The following is a 22,156-nucleotide window of genomic DNA, read 5'->3' as shown; positions in this document are numbered from 1 at the left end:
TATCATATGATCTCCCTGATATGAGGAAGTGGAGATGCAACATGGGGGGCTTGGGGGGTAAGAAAAGAATAAATGAAACAAGATGGGATCAGGAGGGAGATAAACCATAAGTGACTCTTAATCTCACAAAACAAACTGAGGGTTGCTGTGGGGAGGGCAGTCGGGAGAAGGTGGTGGGGTTATGGACAATGGGGAGGGTATGTGCTATGGTGAGTGCTGTGAAGTGTGTAAACCTGGCGATTCACAGACCTGTACCCCTGGGGATAAAAATACATTATATGTTTATAAAAAATTAAAAAATTAAATTTAAAAAAAAAGTTAACAATAACAACAACAAAAAAGCCCCACACTGCCACAGTTGTAAATGACAGACATATGGATGTTTACTATCTTATTCTCTGTGGTTTTCTGTATTTTTAAAATTAAGTGTTAAAACGATCGATCTTAAGCTTTTCTTTCCCACTCTCCCAAAATCTTTCTAGGCTCTTAAGTTCCAGCTCCATAGCCAAAGGCTTATTAAAAGCGTAAACTTCTTACTTCCACATAAAGTTGGATGTGGAGAGATCACTTAATATCAAGCAAATGGCAGAGAAAGAAAATGGGCAGATATAGTTAACTATTATTCGAATATGAATTGTCAAGTAAGTACATCACCCTAAAAAATATTTGATCTCTCTCTCCCTTCTCCCATTATCGTTGACAGCAACTATCTATCAAGCATTTAGTGCATTCAGGACAAAGCAAAGTACTGATGCTACAATAAGGCATAGATATAAATCATGTCCTTAGAAGGCAATCTAGTTGGAGAGCCAGGATGAGAGTAGAGGAAATGAGGTTAAAAATGAGAATACCTCATTGTGAAATGTGTGGCATACCCAGCTGCCACACAGAATTTCAGAAGGGTTTGAAGAGAAGTTTTTTGTAGGCTCAGCCTCAAGAGAGAAAGGGGAAGGTAATATTTCAAGGAATGATGTGAACAAGGTCACTGTAGCGTTCTAATCAGAGAGCCATTGAAGTGATCTTAGTTCAAATTGGGGGTGTGGAATCGGTCATCAATTTTTATCCTGTAGATGGGTGGAACATTAAAATATTTTGAGTAAAGAGGTAATTTGTATGTGCAAAGCAGTGTCCCAAGAAGATAAATTTGGCATAAGTGTCAAAGGTCAACTGAAGGCGGAAAAACAATTAGCATTGAGATGTCAAGCCTTTCAAAGACAGTGAGGATTTAGATGGTGAAACACAAGATACAGTATGGGATGAGGAAAAGTGAAAAGGGAATGAATGATTCTAACAGAATGTATTAGTTTCTTATTTTCTCTGTAAAAAACTACCAAAAGTTTAGTGGCTTAAAACAACACAGATGTATTATCTTATAGTTTTGAATGCCAGAGTCTAAAATAGTTCTCACTGGGCTAAAATCAGGGTGTCAGCAGGGCTGTGTTCCTGTGTGGAGTTTCAAGGGAAGAATTTGTTCTCTTGCTTTTCCAGCTTCTGGAGGCTGCCCACGTGCGTTGGTCTGTGGTCCCTTCCTCTCTCCTTAAAACCTGGAGCAAACCATCTTCAAATCTTTGACTCTGACTCTTCTATCTCCTCCTGCTATCTCTCATAAGGATTCTTCTGATTACAGTTGGACCCAGCCAGATAATTCCAGATAATGTCCCCATCTCCAGATCCTTAAGTTAATTGCATCTGGAGAGCTTCCTTTTGCCATTTAAGGTAACATTTTGACAGGTTCCAGGGACTAGGATGAGTACATCTTTGGGGGACTTTATTTTGCCTACCACATGGACTATGGCCATACTTTGATAATTGCCTAGGATTTGGAAGAGAGGTGAGAAAGCCCTGATTGGTCATATCAACCCTGTCACTTACAGTTTGCTCTCTTGTGAAATGGAAGGAGAAGGCCACATAGGGGTGGGATTTTCTTCCAAGCCTAGAACTCTGACTAGAATGTCAGGCCATGAGGACATGGATTTTGTTCACTACTGGGTCTTCGTAGCCTAGAACAATGATACATGAGGGACTCAATGATTATTTGTTGAATAAAATATTTTTTGTTGAATGAATGACCGAGTCATGAAAAAGTTTCAGTAGAGCACTGGGGAGACTTCTCCATTGGCTCCTGTACATATTAAATGCTCATTTTCTTGGTGAAGTAAGATGTCAGCTCAGGTTATAGATGGAGACATTCCACGGATGGGAGAGAGGGATAGCTAAGACTTGTAGAGTCTTTTCCTTTCCTCCCTTGCTTTTAGCCTCCATGCTGAGTATCCCTTGGAACTGGGAATGAGGAAGTGTATTGAGATTGATGTATGGCCTCAGTAAGTGTCTGGGGCAGCTGCTAATTGAAGAAGAAATTGCTTACTGTGGCAATGATCAGTTGCCCCTGAATTGACCAGCTGTCACATTCCACACTGTTCACTCAGCGAGAGTCAAGTCTTGCCCTTTGCATTCCTAAAAGAACACTTGACCCTGTGAGGACATAATATCCATTTATGCTGTGGAAAGTGCCAGTAAAATAGAAAACAGAAGCTTCTTTGTGCTTAAAAAAATAGCATGGAGTACAGGCGTGTGAGGGCCCAGGTAGCCAGCAGGTAGGCAGTGTGACCGGGCTTTCCGGTGCAGAAGCTGATACGTTCAGGGAATTTGCCTCTCAGAGACGAGGTCTGACATACACTTCTCATCAAAGCTGCCTTTCAAAATTGACATGTAAAAAACCTATGGTTAGCAGTTACTTTGCTTGAAGACAAAGAGCTAATTTGTTTAAAGGAGCAATAGATGACAGAGGAAGAAAATCAATGCAAGGAGAGCAGAGGGTGCTAGTTTTGCTTAGGATCCTTGAAATTCAGAGAACTAAACTCTTTTTGATCTTTTACTGAATTGTGACCTTGGACAGACACTGTGCCTTTTCTCTTCTTTGTACCCGTTTTTATCAGTGCTATTTTTAAAATGTCACCCATCTATCTGGGGATAGAGGCACATGTTACATATTAGATATATTTTCTTGGTCTAATAACTTGGTCTAATAACTAACATGCCTATTTTTTAATCAGTTTTATTTAATTAGTCATCTGTTAAACAAATTAACCTCTAATATCCAAAATCTGTAAAATTATTAGAGAAATATTTGGTTACCAGGAAGGATAAAAAAACCATCATTGGAAGTCCTCATTTCATGACATTGCCTTAAAGTAAATATCTTGCTCTAATGTTAGGAGGGAAAAAAAATCCCAAATATAGTAAAGATCTGGTGTTCACAGGGTACAAAGTGGGTTTTAAAGCCTATAAATAAGACTCGTCAGTTTTCCAGACTGTATAGATGCAGAAAAATCTCCCTCCACAATTCTGCCAAAAAGTAGAAGATAAAATTTCACCAAAAACAGTTTTACAAATTACAGATGAGCTCATGAAAGGGAAAACCCCCAGGTGTCAGAAAGAGAGTGGAACCCAAGATAAGAAATGTCAGCATGGAGTATTGGCCAGATGGGGTCACAGAGGTCTGAGATTGAGGAGGGAGATGAATGTCTGGGGATAGCATCCGCAGGCCAGGGCATGTATCCACTCTGTGGGAGTGAGAGGGTGGGGCAGGGAGCTGAAGCCTACATGAGCGGTGGTTCCATTCATGAAACAGCCTGGCAAACTCCACCAGCAGCCAGAGAAAGCCTCAAAAAAGCTTGCCTCCTGTCTGCTGCTGTTAAAGAAAGAAGAGACGCCTGTGAACCATAAGAGCACAAGCCTGTGCTATACACTGGTATGGGGTTCAAAGTCACACCCCCAGGACAGTGCCAAGACAAACAGGAAGTCATTGTGCATGGACACTTCATGACTCAGGAAACATGGGACTCCCATGCAAAACAGTCCCTGCTAAAGACGAACTTAAAAGCAAAATTAAGTGTGTTCAAAGAGATGAAGGACATCGGGTACTAGTATTTATAGGAGAAGGAGGAGGGTACCTGGGTGGCTCAGTCAGTTGAGCCTCCAACTCTTGATGTTGCCTCAGGTTATGATCTCAGGGTGGTGAGACTGAGCCCTGCCTTAGTCTCTGGACTCAGCATGGAATCTGCTTAAGATTCTCTCTCTTCCTCTGCCCCTCACACCACCCCAGGTAGCTCAGTTGGTTAAGCATCCGCCTTCAGCTCAGGTCATGGTCCCAGCATCCTGGGATTGAGTCTTGCATTGGGCTCCCTGCTCCACAGGAAGTCTGCTTCTTCCTCTGCCCCCTCTCACTTGTTCTCTCAATCTCTCTCTGTCCCTCTCTGAAATAATAAATAAATAAAGTCTAAAAAAAAAAAAAAAAAAAGAAACTCCAGAATGGAAAATTGTTATTGAACTGTGTGAATACTGTTGGGTTGGTTGAACATTGTGAATAATGGATGATATTTAGTATGGTTTCAAGGATGTTGTTCTTTCAACCAGAGAGAAAACTTTTCAGCCCATAGTTAGAAAAATGCCTACCGTATAAATGGTCCTGAGTGCCAAACATGCAGATTGAAACCGAAGTTGAAATTGGCCTGCAAGTTCTAATCAAGGGAGAGCTGAAGGGATCATCTGAGTGTACCGAAGAAGCCTTGTTTGAAGTGCTCTTCTTAAATGGAGTAGCTGCAGACCCACTGGGAACAGGCCACGCTTTGGTTCTGCTCGCTGACCCACCTCTAAAACATCTCCTCCCTTCTCCCAGCTCTCCCCTCCCACCCTGGGCGGTCCGCAGGTCACTGACTAGGTTGAGGGTATCTGTAGCCTCAGCCTTGGACCACGGTGCACTCTTGGGCCCGCACCAGCTCTGCCCTCATTCTCAAGGGACTCTAGTGACCTAAACAGACCATCGGTACCACTTCTACTAGAACTGATTCCAGAAAATATGTAACACAGCTGATCTTCCTCTTTTCTTTTAAGACTTGGAAATTAACTGTCATCCCACTGTCAATTTATGGTTACATCATTATCAACTAAAATGCCAACATATTTTGATTGGTGACCATTTAATAAACAGCTAGCTTTCTGTGTCTTTATATTTTTGAATGAGCAGGAACTTTCTCTTTCCTTTCTTGTGTAGTACTTACCTCAAAGAGCTCCAGGTACATAGAGCACATCAATACATACTTTTCTATACTGTATAATTATCTGATAAGTTTTGTTTCAGAGTCTTTTTAACTGTTTGTATACTTATCTTCCTTAAAATAAAGATTTAAAATGTAAGTCTTCTTTTATAAAACCATTTATTAAAGACAAATAAAAACTCAAATGTTATCATTTCTGAGAAGCTGCCTCTTTGACCATATTATGTGACCTCTTCAGTCTCTTAGCAGTTTGTGGGCATCTGTACCATCAAACTGATCACCCCATGTGCTTTGTTTGTTTAGGTATTACCTGTTTTTTTTTATTATTATTATGTTCAGTTAGCTGCTGTATAGTACATAATTCATCCTTGATACAGTGTTCAGTGATTCAGTAGTTAAGTATAACACCCAGTGCTCATCACAGCACGTGCCCTCCTCATACCCATCACCCTGTTACCCCCTCCCTCCACCCTCCCCTCTGAAACCCCCAGATTGTTTTTTGGGATATATGGTCTCTCATGGTTTATCTCCTGTCCGATTTCTCCTCCTTTGGATTTCCCTCCTTTCCCCTATGGTCCTCCATGCTATTGCTTATGTTCCACATGAGTGAAACCGTAGGACGATTGTCTTTCTTTGCTTGACGTACTTCCTTAACATAATCCCTTCCAGTTCAATCCATGTCAATGCAAATGGTGGGTATTCATTGTTTCTGATGGCTAAGTAATATTCCATTGTGTATATGTACCACATCTTCTTTATCCATTCATCTGTTGAAGGGTATCTCAGCTCCTTCCACAGTTTGGCTATTGTGGACATTGCTGCTATGAACATTGAGGTGCGTGTGCCCTTTCTTTTCACTACGTCCATATCTTTGGGGTAAATACCCAGTAGTACAATTGCTGGGTACAGATAAACTCAAAATGGATGAAAGACCTCAATATGCGACAGGAATCCATCAAAATCCTAGAGGAGAATGCAGATAGTTACATCTTTTTTTTTTTAATATTTTATTTATTTGACAGAAATCACAACTAGGCAGAGAGGCAGGCAGAGAGAGAAGAGGAAGCAGGCTCCTTGCGGAGCAGAGAGCCTGTTGCGGGGCTCGATCCCAGGACCCTGAGATCATGATCTGAGCCGAAGGCAGAGGCTTTAACCCACTGAGCCACCCAGGTGCCCCACAGACAGTTATTTGACATCAGCCACAGTAACTTCTTTCAAGACATGTCTCCAAAGACAACTAAAACAAAAGCAAAAATGAACTTTTGGGACTTCATCAAGATAAGAAAGCTTCTGCACAGCAAAGGAAACAGTCGGTAAAGCTAAGAGGCAGCCCACAGAATGGGAGAAGATATTTGTAAATGACATTACAGGCAAAGGGCTGATATCCAAGATCTATAAAGAACTTCTCAAACTCAACACTCAAAAAACTAATAGCCCAGTCAAAAAATGGGCAGAAGACATGAACAGACATTTCTCTAAAAAAGACATACAAATGGCTAACAGACACATGAAAAAATGTTCAATATCACTAGCCATCAGGGAAATACAAATCAAAACCGCAATGAGATACCACTTTACACCAGTTAGAATAGCAAAAATTAACAAAATAGGAAACAATGAATGTTGGCAAGGATGTGGAGACAGGGGAACCCTCTTACATTGTTGGTGGGAATGCAAGTTGGTACAGACACTCTGGAAAATAGTATGGAGGTTCCTCAAGATGTTAAGAATAGAGCTACCCTATGACACCACTTCTTGACTCTGACCTCCTTCAGAGTAGTCTTCCTCCCAGTTTTTATCATTCCTCCATACATAGTAGGCACCTCAATATTTGTTGGGTGAATGAATGAACACTTGAAATAACCAAATTACACTGGTACCACTGTATATCAGACCCCAGTGACCCTCAAGTGGCTCCTGTCACTTATACTCAAGTGACTATATCTGCAATCCAGACATTTTTTTACCTTAAACAGTTTTTGTATGCATTTAGTCATTGAGATTGGAGCATCTAGAAATCTGTTAGCCATTTTCAAGAGCTAAAGAGAGTATAAAAATAAGGGAGAGTTGAACTAAGGACAATTAAAAAGGTACAAGATAAATGGAGAATTCTGCCCTTTAAAAAAAAAAAAAAACAAAAAAAAAACATCGCTTTACTCTGCATGGTGCATGGAGTTAAGGTGTTGAGATGACCAGGAAACTACATCAGGCAATCCATTTCCCCTTCCTTTTCTGCTATTCTAACGGGGAATTTTATATCCTAGTCTTAGAGCCAAGGGACTTAGAAGGAGCCGAGAAAAAAAAAAAAAAAAAAAGGAGGAGCAATATATACAAAACCAAGGACTTCATATTCCTAAAGTGTAACCCCGTGAGGGAATAATAGCTTATTCTACTAATGTTAAATCACAGAAGCAGGGAAAGAGTAGAATTTATAAGAAGAAAGAGGAAAAAAAGTAAGTTTTGAAGGCCTTTAAAACACACTAAGGCAATAACCCAACTGAAGTTGGTACACAGGTAAGTAAAATACAGAAAGATGAGAAAATTCTTGCAGTGTTGCTAAACCTTTTGTGGAAACTTAAAACATATTTTCAGACAGAGTTTTAGTCCAGTCTTCTCAAGATATAGTTTATCTTTGATCCATTCGAAGTAAGACTCAGCCTGCTAATTTCCGTTTTGGTTTTTCAAGGAAACCACCTCTCCCAAAAACAAATCTATTGAAGGCAAAATAATTTTTAAGGTCAGAGGTTTCAAAAGACGTTGGACTACCCCCACTACATTAGGAATTATTTTTTACCCTAATTGGCCATGGGGTCCTGTTTCATTTTTAGTAAAAGAACATTTTTAGCCCATTTGAAATAATAAATTTAAAGGCAGTGTAAAGTGTTTATCTTATATTTAATTTGAGTGTGATAGAAATTGATGGTTTATTTTGTATCCAAAAACCTTGAAAAATATTCACTTAAAATGTGATTGCCAATAACTCTTCTCACAGTGCAGGGTGAAATTACAGAACCAAAAATAGTGGGACCCAAGAAGTTGACAACATTCTAATTCTTAGGAGCAAAAAAGGATGTATGATAGATAACTAGATCAAATGCTGAGGGGTTTTGTTTTGGTTTCATAGCTTATTGTTATTTTAAAGCACACATAGAAATTCCTTTATAAACACATTTTGGTGAATTTATACCAATAATTACAGCCAATGAAGCTACCACTTTTTTCTCCTATTCCAGGTTGTTGGCGTAGCCCAGGCCATCAACAAGAAATCAGGAAATGGTGGGACATTCACTGAAAAAGATGAAAAGGTACCAAAACTTGTGTCTGACATGACATCAGTTTAAGAAGATGTTTTTTCTTTATAGTGTATAGACCTCTATAATTAGCTGTAGCTGAAATTATTGATTACAAAAACCATTATGCTTTAAAATGATCTGAAGTGTTCAAAAGTGTCTTTTTCCTGTGGCTAAATACGGTGCTAACTTTGGAGTACTCGTGGTATCAGTCCTCGGAAGCCCCCCACCTCCTTCCTCACTGTGCCGCCAAGCCTCCTGGAGGCCTTTGTGCATGTTGGGGCCATCTGGAGGGTGACACGGTATTTTAACTATCCCATTTAACTTTCATCGCTGCTATAAAGAAATTCAACCCAAGTAAAAAAACCCTTGAAGCACTGCTCCAAGTTCAGCACTCCAGGTTGGCTAAAAATTGGAGTTGCCTCCCAATGAAGCAAATTTCAGAATGTTTTATAAGCTTTGGACTCAGACGGTGGGGCGCCAAGGTGTGAATTCCGGCGGGGTGATGTGAATTTAGCTTCAGAAAGAGCAGCAGTCAGCATTATTTTATTATTATTCTCATCCAGTGCTGAAGGAATACATCCCATACCCACATCGACATGCTTTCCATTTAAGGACGGAAGCCCCTAAACCTGTTTCTAACTTCATTCTGTCAGTAGTTTTATTTCTCTTCTTGAATACGTAATTATATGTATATCATGGGAGCCCAATGAATTCTTCTTATTCAAGCCTGTTGCTATTTAAGTCACTCCCCTGAAAATTAGTAGGAGCTTTTGGACGACATTCAAACAAGACAGAGTTATTTTTGTCTCCGTGGTGTAGGCTGTATATTGGCACTTGTCTGGGTCCCCATGTCTTAATTGATTCAGAACATAGCAAGTACCTTTTTAAATCAGTATTCTAGAAATCTAGTCTCCTGTTAATGACACCTGAGAATATTTGGTGGGGGAGATGGTTCTAGATTGGCTTTATATTTCATCAGTTGTTTACAGTCCATAAATGTAAACCCCTCTTGAAGGATTTGTGTTCGTAGGCTGTATCATCTCTTGGCAAAATAAATCTATGATTGTGAATAACGTTTGCCATGGAGAGACTTATTTTAATCAATAATTAATATAATTGTGAGCATATCACCTTAGAATAGTATAATGAGGATGACAGATCCATGTTAAAACATATTTAAGCTAATATTTTTTATACAACTTTATATGAGACTACTATTGCCAATATTCTCAGGTAAGTGTGTTAGCTTTCATTTGCCCCAGTAATGAGTTACAAGGTATTTATATGGTCTCAGCACAGACCCAACTCTTAATATCATTCAGAGACTACACCAAATTTTGCATAGAGTGAATTTCAGTTTCAAATGATATAATGAGATCTGTGTCCTACTCCCTTCCCTCTTCTTGTTAATTTGTAAGTAATGTAGGACTTGAGGAGACTGTGTTCATACTTATCATCTATTTGTTGTGCTGGTTAGCTAACTTGCACTTGCTTTTCATTTGTTCTTAATTTTGTGCAGAATTAACATGTACCCTTTGAATTTCTAATATTTATTTCAACTGTAAACATTTTTGGATGCTTTTTGTGTTTCAGGCAATATAACAAGGCCAGTTAGTAGACACTTCTTTTTTTTTTTTAAGATTTTATTTATTTATTTGACAACAGAGATCACAAGTAGGCAGAGAAGCAGGCAGAAAGAGAGAGAGGAGGAAGCAGGCTCCCTGCGCAGCAGAGAGCCTGATGCGGGACTTAATCCGAGGACCCTGAAATCATGAGCTGAGCCGAAAGCAGAGGCTCAACCCACTGAGCCACCCAGGCGCCCTAGACACTTCTTAATTTAGCTGTTGTCTTACCTGTTTTCTAGGACTTTGCTGCTTATTTGGCATTTTGTGGTATTGTTCTTCATAATGCTCAACTCTATGAGACTTCACTGCTGGAGAACAAGAGAAATCAGGCAAGTCTGATGACTAAAGAGAGAATATAGAAATTGTTTCTTTAGTTGTTAAATTTTGTCTAAGTAATATATGTATATAATTTAAAAATCTAGTTAATATTTTAGCTGGATTAGAAATAATTATTAGATAATTATAAATTAGATAATTGTAAAATAATTAGAAATAATTATTTCCATTTTCTATTTTCCATGCTCAGTTGCTTTTTCACTGTTAGACAGTATTTCATTAACTTAACAGATGTGGATTTATTTGATTTATATCACTCTTTACTTGCCGTTGTCCTTATCCTACCAATATCATTGTTTCTGTTTTAAGTTACTGGGTGGACTGCATTTGTCATGTTAAATAAGGCTTTTAGTTCTTACTCTCTCAACTAGAGACATCATCTCATGATCCCATGCTTTGTAAAATGAGGATCTTAGCATGGCTCATCTCTCCTTCCCAACAGCTACTCCTTACCTCTGCTTTTCCCATCTGGACTTTTTCTGTTGCCTATGACAATAACACATACATTATACTGCAATCATGGTTAGCTTTTAGTAAGTTTTGTCTAGTTTAGTTCTAGAGTTATGATTTAAAATAGGGTGTTTATATGTACCATGACTATGTAAATGTTCTTATTACATTTGTTATACGACTTTTAGTTTTTCCTGATGTTTCTGAATTCCATTCTTCTTTTTTCCCCTTGATCTGTTTGCTCTAGTGTAGGTTGGTATTTCCCCCCAAACTCCCCATTATTTAGGCATCCTGCTGTGTTCTTTTTCTTGGAGATCTCCAAGTTGAGGTTCTCTGTTGTTTCTCTTCCAAGCTAAGCTGTTTCTCCCCATGCCTACTGCATAGGTGTCATCACAGAATTTTCCTTCACTGCTCTCTCAGAAGGATTCCATTGGTTATGCCCTGGATCCCATAACTCTTTCTTTCTCAGTTTGTACCCTTATTTTACTGCAGCACATTCTCAAATAATTACTTGAAAAATAGTATTGATCAGGTAAGTTTCCTGAGTCCTTACATAGTGTGAAAATGCCTGTTGTACCATCCTACCACTTTGACTGGGTAAAAAATTCCAAATTGAAAAAATCAGTTTCTCAGACTTTAGAGTGGTGCTTTGTCATCTAACTAACATCCGTGTTGTTCTGATTCTTAGCTCTGTGTAGATGTTTTTTTCTGTTTTGGTCTGTAAGCTTTTCAGATCATTTTTCTCTTTGCTTTTATAATTTAATTTTATAGTCTGACTCTTTTTTTCATTCATCATGCTGGTACCTGGACATCCCTTTCCATCTGGAGACTCAAACTCTTCCACTTTATATAATTCTTTTTCATTATTTCTTTAATAATCCCTCTCTCCCACCCTCCATTTTCTCTTTCTTGAACTTGTGTTAATAAGATACTGGATCTTCTATTGCCTTTAACTGTAGTTTCTTCCTAACTGTCATCCCTGCTCCATTCTTGCCACCCATTAATCCAGTCCCCATATTTACAAACATAGCTGCAATGCTGTCATTTTCTTCCTGCAGTCCCATCACCGCACAAGCTGCCTCTAAAGACAAGCAGGGCTATTGAGGTTCTTTCTCCACTTGACTCTGCCATCTCATCTCCCCAGCTCTCCTCTTTATGCTCTAGATTCTCTCTTAAGACTTGATTAACATTTGCAGTATGCTACTCTCTCTCAATTCAGTTGTTTTTGACTGAAGTATCTCCCTTCCCCACTTCATCTAAACAATTCCTGCTTATCCCTCAGGCCTCAGCCAGGATAGTATCTCCTCCAGTCAGTTTTCTGTGATACCCTTTCTTCCTCCTCATCACACAAATATTTTGTGAGATTAGAAGAAATTCTGTGGAATTCAAAGGAAAGTGAGATTACCAGGAAAAACACAAAAGGAGCTCTTATAACTTTGTTTTGGACAATATTTACTGTGCTATGTGAAAATGCTGATAAATGTTGATCTCAGAAGTTGGGAACAACAGCAATGTCAGTGTTATTTCATGTATGAGATGCTGTTCAGAATGCTTTATAAATGTTTGGATATTTAGTCCTCACAATAGTCCTGTGATTTGGTATTATTTTTCACTGTTATTCCCATTTTTAAGGAACTGGCCCTACATCACAAAGCTTGCAGGAAGGGAAGGCAGGATTAGAAACAGGTGACTCTGGTTTTCAAGTCTGTGATTGTAACCACTGTACTAACAGTTAATATGGTAGGAAGCTTTGTTAGTAAATAGAAACTTACATATTTAATACTTGAGTGCAAACTTGGCTGTAACTTGTTAGATTATAAATAAACAACTTATAAACCATATAAATCTTTGTATTGCTTTAATAATTACAAATATTAACTAAGTAATAAACTCTAAATTTTCCTGTTTAGGTGCTGCTTGACCTTGCTAGCTTAATTTTTGAGGAACAACAATCATTAGAAGTAATTCTAAAGAAAATAGCTGCCACTATTATCTCTTTCATGCAGGTGCAGAAATGCACCATTTTCATAGTGGATGAAGATTGCTCCGTGAGTACAGAGTATGACTTTTTTATTTTTAGAAAGACAGCAATTATATTCCTTAAAGTGTCGCTTTTAAACCTCACATTAGTCTCAGATCTCTCTGAACCCCAGGTGTATACAGTTGTGTATGCGAAGCCAATCAGAGTATGAACTGTTCTGGTTGAAAGGGGTAGACGGGAGGTTGGAGGATACCTTCAAAGCACCCTTTCACCTTTGTGTCCCTCCACTAAGTGGTTACCTTAGGAATGTCTGTGTGCTGTTTTTGTCAATGGCCATACTTCCTTGATGCAGAAATACATTGTCCTTACAGTATGCAGACCCATCGTGATCAAGGATAGTGGTGCCCTGGTTGCTCTGAACAAGTAGAGCTCCATTCTGAATGGCTTGGGAAAAAATTTTCTTTTTATCAGAAATTGTTTAGAAACCAAAAGACATGGCCCAAGAGAGGCAGTGTTATTAAAGGTGCCTATCAGTCCTAAATCTTTTACCAGCAATGGAAAACCACTAACTGTTCTACTTGGTAGATTTTAATCCATTGATGTGTAATAGAAAGAGGCAGATGTGTGTGGAAAGATGGAGTGTTCATCAAGTGCTGGTTACTTCTAGACAGGCCAGTTGAGGTTGCAGTTAGAATCAGGGGTCCTAGCCTACGGCAATTTTCCTTTATGCAGTTTCTTTCCCTTTTTAACCTATGAGCCACTGTTCCTGGGGTATTTCTTTTTGAGGTCATTGTTTTTTTTCTTTTTTCTTTAGACCCTGAGAATAGGCTCTTCATTGGTGGGTTAGGAAAGAGAGTGGGGATCACCACCACTGTGTAGTCAGTTGTAATCCATATATGATACCTGACTTGTTGGGGCTTTGGGAAGTAGAATAATAAAAGATGTGTAATACTTAAATTAAAATTTTAAAAATTGTTTTAGATAGTAAGACTGTAGTATATGACTCAACATTATCTCAGTCATTTTGTGTGTGTGTGCGTGTCTAATTCTTATTCACTGGATATCAAATGAATATACCGTGCTATAAGGTAATCAATATTCTCATAGTTATTATTTCATATTTTCAATCAGTTATAAAGTCCTTAATATGGAGATGATTACAAGTAGCCATCCTTTTAAAGTTCAGGTCAGAATTCATTAATGTAGTAAGTCAATTCACAATTTTTGCTCTGTGACCTGTTCTTTAGCATATAATATTTGAAAGTTATATGTAAGGCACTCCTTTTTTAGACAACTTAAATGCCACCTTAATTAACATTCATCTCGTGCTTTTACCAGTTAACATCTTTTGTGGCAGCAACTGACTTGGATCATTGGTGCTTTGAAGTATAGCTTACTTATATGCCAGTTAATATATTTTGCTCACTTTTTAACTTGATTTTAGGAATCAAGTGTCTTGATTATCATTTATAGTATAACTTTTTGATTAAAATTATTTCAACAACATGAGCAAAAATCCAAATGTAAGCAAGAAAAATACAGTACTCAGTTCTTCCCTCCACAAATTAAACTAATATCATTGTTTTATATCTTTATTCAGTTGTAAATACAGCATGGATATGAATATGTATTCTGTTTTTTTAATGTACTTTCCAAAGTACCTCTCTATGTTGTTAAAACCTTCACAATTATTTTCATTAAATATTCATAAAATATTACTGAATCACGTGTCTTTTAAAAAGCTCTAACAACAGCAATCAATGTATGCATAAAAGCAAAAACATGAGCATTTTGAATAAATAGGAAGAAAATTTGAAGCTAACATATTCATTAATGCCTGCTAGAAGAACAAAAAAAATACGCAAATGAGCATTTTTGCAAGTGAGTCTCAGGAACAGTAAGAACATGGGCAGCAGACTTGAGGCTGTCAGGCAGTGAGTACTTGTTTCAGTTTAGTCTGAGAATAAGTACAAAAAAGATCACAAGTATTGGTGTCTTTCATCAATTCCACTGACTTGCGTGTGTCTATCTAGATAGATTTCGTTACATTGTCAAACTTACTTCTCAGTCTGTGTTGTCGCTTTGTTTTCAGGATTCTTTTTCTAGTGTGTTCCACATGGAGTGTGAGGAATTAGAAAAATCGTCAGATGCTTTAACAAGGTAAAATAACTCATTCTCTGTCTTTATCATAAGTAAGCTGACCCTTGAACAGCATGACTGGACCTGTGAGGTCCACTGAGAGATAGATTTTTTTTTTAAATAAATATAGTACACTACTAGAGATGTCTTTTCCTTAAGTGATTTTCTGAGTAACATTTTCTTTTCTCTAGCCTACTTTATTGTAAGAATACAGTATATAATTCATATACCATACAAAATATAGGCCAATTGACGGTATATGTTATCAGTAAGGCTTCTGTCAACAGCAGGCTATTGATAACGTTTTGAGGGAGACAGAAGTTATCCGCGGGTTTTTGACTGTGTGTGGTGTTGGCACTCCTAACCCCTACATTGTTTAAGCCAGTATATGTAATGCTGGCTGCATGGTTATTTCATGACCTGTTCAATTTAAGACACAGAAGCTACATGCTGCTTCCTCCCGACCATCAATAATTTTATTTGTGAAAATACTTAACTATTTGATGACAGAGTTCTAGGATTTTTTTTCTCCTACAGTTGACCTATAGGAAAATTGCTTAAACAGTGAATGGTGTTCAGATTAGTATAGACCTGGATATGGTATTTTTGTGAACTGGCTTATTTAAGATCCATAAGTCTGTATTGCAGTTACATGTTTCATATTGGATAGTTGGATTCCAGTATGCAATTCATATTGCATATTGGACCCTCACTGGAAATTTGATAGGCTTCTGAACAAACTTCTCTTCGAGTCTGCTGTGATTTGGAATCAGCCATGGGGATTTAATTAATAAGAGAAGGAAGCCCATGAACCCCATCACACCAATAGCCATCTACCCAATGGCTAGAATCAAACCAGATCTCTATTGCAGGTCATTACTTTGTCATTTTTTTTGTTGTTGTTGTTAACTTAAGAATTTGTATTAATTTTTTGTTGTTGTTAATTATCACGTGGATAATAGAAAGTACTGATATGATTGAGGTTAGAGATCTCACTGCCCCAATTTTATTTGTGCTTTTCAAAGAACTTGGGAAAGGATTTAGAGTAAACTACCAAATGTTCTTTCACAGATTCCCTTTTTTACCCTTAGCAGAAAACTGGTGTTGTTTGTTTAAGTGACAGAATACTCTAAGAAATACAAATCTGCCAGGATAAAGCGGCAGGAATTCCTGGGTATAGTGCTATTTATCAGAATTTTCATTGTTCATTTGTTACCAATTATTTCACTTCCTAAAATTGTTTGTCTGAAATTATTTTATCCCTAATTATTGATATTATATCTAAAAGCTTTTTATGACCGTGGAAATAGAACATTGTCTTAAGTTTACTATCTGATATTAAAGTTTCATATTTTTTTCACTACAGTTGGCCTTTTATTTTTTTATTTTTATTTTTAAATTTTATTTATTTATTCAACAGAGAGAGATCACAAGTAGGCAGAGAGGCAGGCAGAGAGAGAGGAAGGAAAGCAGGCTGCCTGCTGAGCAGAGAGCCCGATGGAGGGCTCGATCCCAGGACCCTGGGATCATGACCTGAGCCGAAGGCAGAGGCTTAACCCACTGAGCCACCCAGGTGCCCTACAGTTGGCCTTTTAGAGCATTATTTCATTTAGTGGATGGTGTTGCAATTAGCACAGTCCTCAGTAACCAAGCTCTTTGCTGGTAGCGCTTTAAAAATAACCTTTGAGAGATCTAAACTACAGAACATTCTATGAGATAACTGGCCTGATCTTTTTTAAAAATTAGTATCATGGAACAAAATGGAGGGAAGGAATATCTTGGACATAACAGCCAAACACAATGCATAAATCTTGGTTGGATTCTCATTAAAACAGCTATCAATGAACAGTTTTTGAGAACGATCAGAAATCTGAATATGGATCAGGTAATAGATAGATAGTTGATGGGGAATTGCTATTACTTTTCTTTGGAAATAGGAAGATACTGTAATTAGTAGGAAATGGTTTTTATTTTTAGGAGATACATCCTGGTGTACTTAAGGATGAAATATTAGGATATCTGCACCTTACTTTAAAATGGTTCAGGTGGGATGCCTGGGTGGCTCAGCTGGTTAAGCTGCTGCCCTCAGCTCAGGTAATGATCCAGGGTCCTGCGATCGAGTCCCTCATCAGGCTCCTTATTCAGCAGGGAGCCTGCTTCTCTCTCTGGCTGTGCCTGTCTCTTTCACTCTCGCTGTCTCTTTCACTCTCTCCGACAAATAAATAAATAAAACCTTTTAAAAAAATAAAAATGGTTCAGGCAAAGATAAATAAGTAAATATATCTAAATTTCATATATTTAAACAAGTATATTCACACAAACATATAGATAAAATACATTGGTAAAACATTAAAAATTGTTGAATCTAGAGTAGGATATTTATTTGACTTTAAACTTTTTTGTGTATTTCAAAATGTTCATAAAAAATTTGAAGAAAATATTTGCAATAAAAAATTGGAAACAAGGGGCGCCTGGGTGGCTCAGTGAGTTAAAGCTTCTGCCTTCGGCTTGGGTCATGATCCCAGGGCCCTGGGATCAAGCCCCGCATCGGACTCTCTGCTCAGCGGGGAGCCTGCCTCCTCCGCTCTCTCTGCCTGCTTCTCTGCCTACTTGTGATCTCTGTCTGTCAAATAAATAAATAAAATCTTTAAAAAAAATTGGAAATGAAAATCATTTCTGTAGGTCATGTAAAGCAGAATTGCAAAACACAGTTGTCTGAGTTTAGAACAGAAGACTAAAGTGCACAACCTGGTTTTGTTCAAACCCTCTTAAGACTGACCCCTGGGATCATTGTGAGGCCTTCATACCTGTCTTCCATCCCCTTCTTCTCCTCATCTCTTTCATGTGTCCTATCTTCTCATGTCTTCCCTCAGCAAGATGGAGACACTATTGACCACAGTGACTTCAAGTTTAGTTGGCTAAGCGATTCTTTGTAAATAAAGAATCGTTACTTCTAGACTATTATTTTAACAGTCTGATACAATGAAATACGTTTTATCTGATAAAACAGATAAAGGAGGAGTTAGCAAAGGGACAGATGTAACTTGGGGGCAGAAGGGGAATTCATTTAACTCATGGTACACCTGACTTAGGACTTTTTTGCTGACTTGGGCCTGGGGTGCATAGTCAAAAGTAGATAAACCATGTTTTCTCTAGAGATTTTTTTTTACTACCTGGAGTTTTTCGTTCATAAAGTTACAATTGCATAGCCGACGTCTGCTTCCCTCTTGGCATTGCTGGTTATGACAAGTATCCCATTTCCATGTGTATTTTTTCCTAAGCCCCTCTGTGCCATTGTATTTTCTGGCATATTGGACATTCAGTTCTTTAGCTAGTATTGAGTCCTTTCTGAATATGTGATAGTAAGTCCATGTCTTGGTGATTATGTGTGTATCCCTTTTAAAGGCTGGTATCTCCTGCCTAAATCAGTGATGAAGTTTCTTATTCCTAAGAACATTAATATAATTTTGATTTATGATGCTATAAAATTTTTGTTGCTTTTTATGAGAAATGTTTTATAAGACACATATAAATATTTGATTCTTTCACTTTTCAGATTGCGTAATGAATTGCTACATATATAAATATAAACATGTATATTTAATGTAAATTAATATTTAATAATTAATTTACATATATCCATAGGTATGACAAAATGCTGGAATGCTATAGCCTATAAATAATATGAAAATAACACATGACATAAATGATATAAAATGACCATATATGGAATTTAAGAAACAAATGAACAAACAAACAGACAAACCAGAAAACAGATCCTTAAATATGGAGAATAAATTGGTGGTTGCCAGAGGGAAGATGATTAGGGGATGGGTGACATAGATAAAGGGGATTAGGAATGCACTTATCTTGATGAGCACTGAGAAGCATATGGAATTGTATCATATTGTACACCTGAAACTAAGATAACACCATATGTTATAGTTGAATTTAAAAAGTAAGATCAAGAAAAAGTATAAAATGATGAGTTATCTACATTTACCTTTGAATATTTGTACTGCGGCATAAGTCTACATAATTACATTTTATGTACTGGCATTTTGATTTTATTACCAATTCAGCCTGGTCCTCTAATTTCTAAAGGTAGCTGAACAAGCCCATTTGGTGTGATAGTGACCTCTACTGGTAAATATGCATTTTAAAAAAGTGTAGTCTTACTCGATTTATTTCTGATGAATACTGTGTTCCCTCTCTGCAGACAAAACAAAAGGTATTTTTCCATTTTTTTAAATCATTCCAAGACACACTTAGTATAAAGATGTTTTTATAAAGGATATATAGGTCAGTGTGATTACCTTAAAAGAGAGTAATTTAATGGATCATTTTAACTGATCCATTAACTAATTTTACAGTATTGAAAAGTATTCACTAATGCCATATATCAGCTAAACATTTTATTTCTTTTAAAAAAATTTTTTAAAGATTTTATTATTTATTTATTTGAGAGGGAAAGAGAGCACAAGCAGGGAGAGCAGCAGAGAGGGAGATGGAGAAGCAGACTTCCCTGAGCAAGGAGCCTGATGCAGGGCTGGATCCCAAGACCCTGGGGTCATGACCTGAACTGAAGGCAGACCTTTACCAACAGAGCAACCCAGGCGCCCTTTAAAGTTAGCCTCTATACTAATAATACAATAAAAAGTTTTTAAGTGATATAAATATATTTTATTATTTTAATAAAAATGAGATATTAGGCCTAATGTTGCCAAACCTCTGAATTAAAAATGATGTGTGGTGCCTTCAGCATTTTGACAAAGGACCGAACTGATAGTGACACTTCACCAGCAGACTCTTTATCACCTTGCTGAAATTATTGCTAGAATTCAGGACTCTTCGATGCTTACTCTCTTTTTTTTTAGTATATGTGCTGCCGAAGCGAGCACTTCGATGCTTGCTCTTAAACACTTTGCCAATCCAAACACTCTCCCATGAGATGAAATGCTAGGCAATTCTATGATGTCAGCAGTAAGCAAATCATTCTTGTAGAGCAGCCATTTCAGTTGAAAAGCATTGCTCATTTGGTATTTGTCCAACCAACCCACTAATTATCCTTTATAAATTAAAATAACACATTGAGGACGGACTTGCAATGTTAAGCGTAAAACTAAAAAATAAATATTCAGGGTGAACATTATACATAATTATCAGAATCATATCGTCAGTGAGATAAAGCACAGGAAGGTTTTGGGACTTGGGTTGCCTACAAATTTCAGAAGGGCATCTAGCCCATTTCCAGATGGCGGGACGTTGTGGAGTTTCTGTGCCTCTATTCATAAGAGCCACCCAATTAGAAGAAAAAAATGATATTTTAGTGCTGTAATTCCATGTCAGTTAACTTGATGTTAATTTATAAATGCACATCTTTATAATAAAATGACAATTGCATAGAATTAATTCTTTAAGCCTTCTTGGAATATATATACTAGTAACACTGTAAAAAGTAGTATTAAAAACAACTGTGCATACTGAGTAGAAAAACAGTGTAGACTCTAAAGTCAGGCTGATTGAAATTTAAGTTCCACCATCTACTAGCCGTGGGGCATTTTGTAAATGAGTTAACCTCTTAAAGCCTCAATTTCTTCATCTGTAAAATGGGGATACTGATAGCAGGATTCTAGTAAGGACTAGATGAGATAATGCACACAAAATGCTTCAGAAAATTTTTGGCGCATAGTAAGTATTAAGTCAGTATGGGCTGCTATTACCATGTCTCTAATGTACTTTTCTGTCTTTGGCTTACATAACGTGCAATGATTCCCATTTAGTTCTAAAGCACAAAAATTTCTCAGTGAGCCCCAGCTCCATGTCCTGTCTCTCCAAGGATATACTCATGTACATTCCATTGATAGCCACTGTGCAAAAAGCTTTAGATATCAAAATTAGCCCAAGTCCTCCAAGAAAAAATGCCAAGACTGGATTAAATGTGCAAGAAATTTATTAGGGGAAATCCCCTGTAAGGATAAAAGGAGACAGAGCTAGGAGACCCGTGGACCCCCACACAAGTCTGACCTAGAGTGAAAAAGAGGGAAAAGAAGGGGAGCAGAGGAATGGGTAAAAGAGGTGAAGGGAAGTGGGAGACACAGGCTTGCAGTTACGGAATGAATAAGTCATGCGAATGAAACATGCAGTGTAGGAAATATAGTCGTATTGTAACAGCACTGTATGGGGACAGATGGTAGCTACACTTGTGAGCACAGCACAACATACAGAGTAGCTAAATCCTGTGTTGTACACCTGAAACCAAAGTTAACATCGTGTGTCAACTATACTTCAATAGAGAGTGTGGAGGTGGGTGAAGAAGGAAGGAGTGTTTTGTAGACACATCCTGGACAGCTGGGCAGTTGTGAGGAAAGTTTGGCAAGACTTCTGGGGAGACCTCTGGCTGGTCTCCTGTCAGAAGAGTCCCAGGTCTCCCAGAATTGGACCTGCCTTCATATTCCCACTGGGCTCAGTCTTCATCTGGAAGCAGCTGTGGGAGGTGTGGTCTTCATCAGGGTCCTGGGATCTAGATAGAGCTCAGTAGCTAGAGACACCCATCAGAGATGCTTCCTATAGTTGGAGCTCTGAGAGGCATTTGTTTAAGGCCACCATAATACTCCTGTTTTGTTTTGTTTTGTTTTTTCTCCATTTTATTTTATTTTTATTTTCAGTGTTCCAAGATTCATTATTTATGCACCACACCCAGTACTCCATGCAATATGTGCCCTCCTTAATACCCACCACCAAGCTCACCCAATCCCCCACCACCATCCCCTCCAAAACCCTCAGTTTGTTTCTCAGAGTCCAGTCTCTCATGGTTCATCTCCCCCTCCGATTTCCCCCATCTCACTTCTCTCCATCTCCCAATGTCCTCCGTGTTATTGCTTATGCTCCACAAATAAGTGAAACCATATGATACTTGACTCTCTCTGCTTGACTTATTTCATTCAACATAATCTCCTCCAGTCCCATCCATGTTGATACAAAATTTGGGTATTCATCCTTTCTGATGGAGGCATAATACTCCATTGTATATATGGACCATATCTCCTTTATCCATTCGTCCGTTGAAGGACATCTTGGTTCTTTCCACAGTATGGTGACTGTGGCTGTTGCTGCTATGAACATTGGCCCTTCTTTTCACTACATCTGTATCTTTGGGGTAAATACCTAGTAGTGCAATTACAGGGTCATAGGGTAGCTCTATTTTTAATTTCTTAAGGAATCTCCCCACTGTTTTCCAAAGTGGCTGCACCAACTTGCATTCCCACCAACAGG

General features: G+C 38.0%; 1 protein-coding gene across 2 annotated transcripts in view; it reads left to right on the top strand.

The window, feature by feature from the left end:
* Positions 1 to 22,156, top strand: part of PDE5A (phosphodiesterase 5A) — a 150,480-nt gene that overhangs the window by 54,755 nt on the left and 73,569 nt on the right. For both annotated transcript variants that reach the window (XM_080796099.1, XM_080796100.1), the window contains exons 4-7: positions 8,291 to 8,362; positions 10,215 to 10,304; positions 12,672 to 12,809; positions 14,835 to 14,902. In XM_080796099.1, the coding sequence (XP_080652225.1) occupies positions 8,291 to 8,362; positions 10,215 to 10,304; positions 12,672 to 12,809; positions 14,835 to 14,902 (368 nt within the window). The remainder of the gene's footprint in view (positions 1 to 8,290; positions 8,363 to 10,214; positions 10,305 to 12,671; positions 12,810 to 14,834; positions 14,903 to 22,156) is intronic.

Source organism: Martes martes, assembly GCF_963455335.1.
Source record: "Martes martes genome assembly, chromosome: 2".
Classification (NCBI taxonomy): domain Eukaryota; kingdom Metazoa; phylum Chordata; class Mammalia; order Carnivora; family Mustelidae; genus Martes; species Martes martes.
Note: the sequence above shows the minus strand (reverse complement) of the source record. Positions and strands in the feature narration are given on the sequence as shown.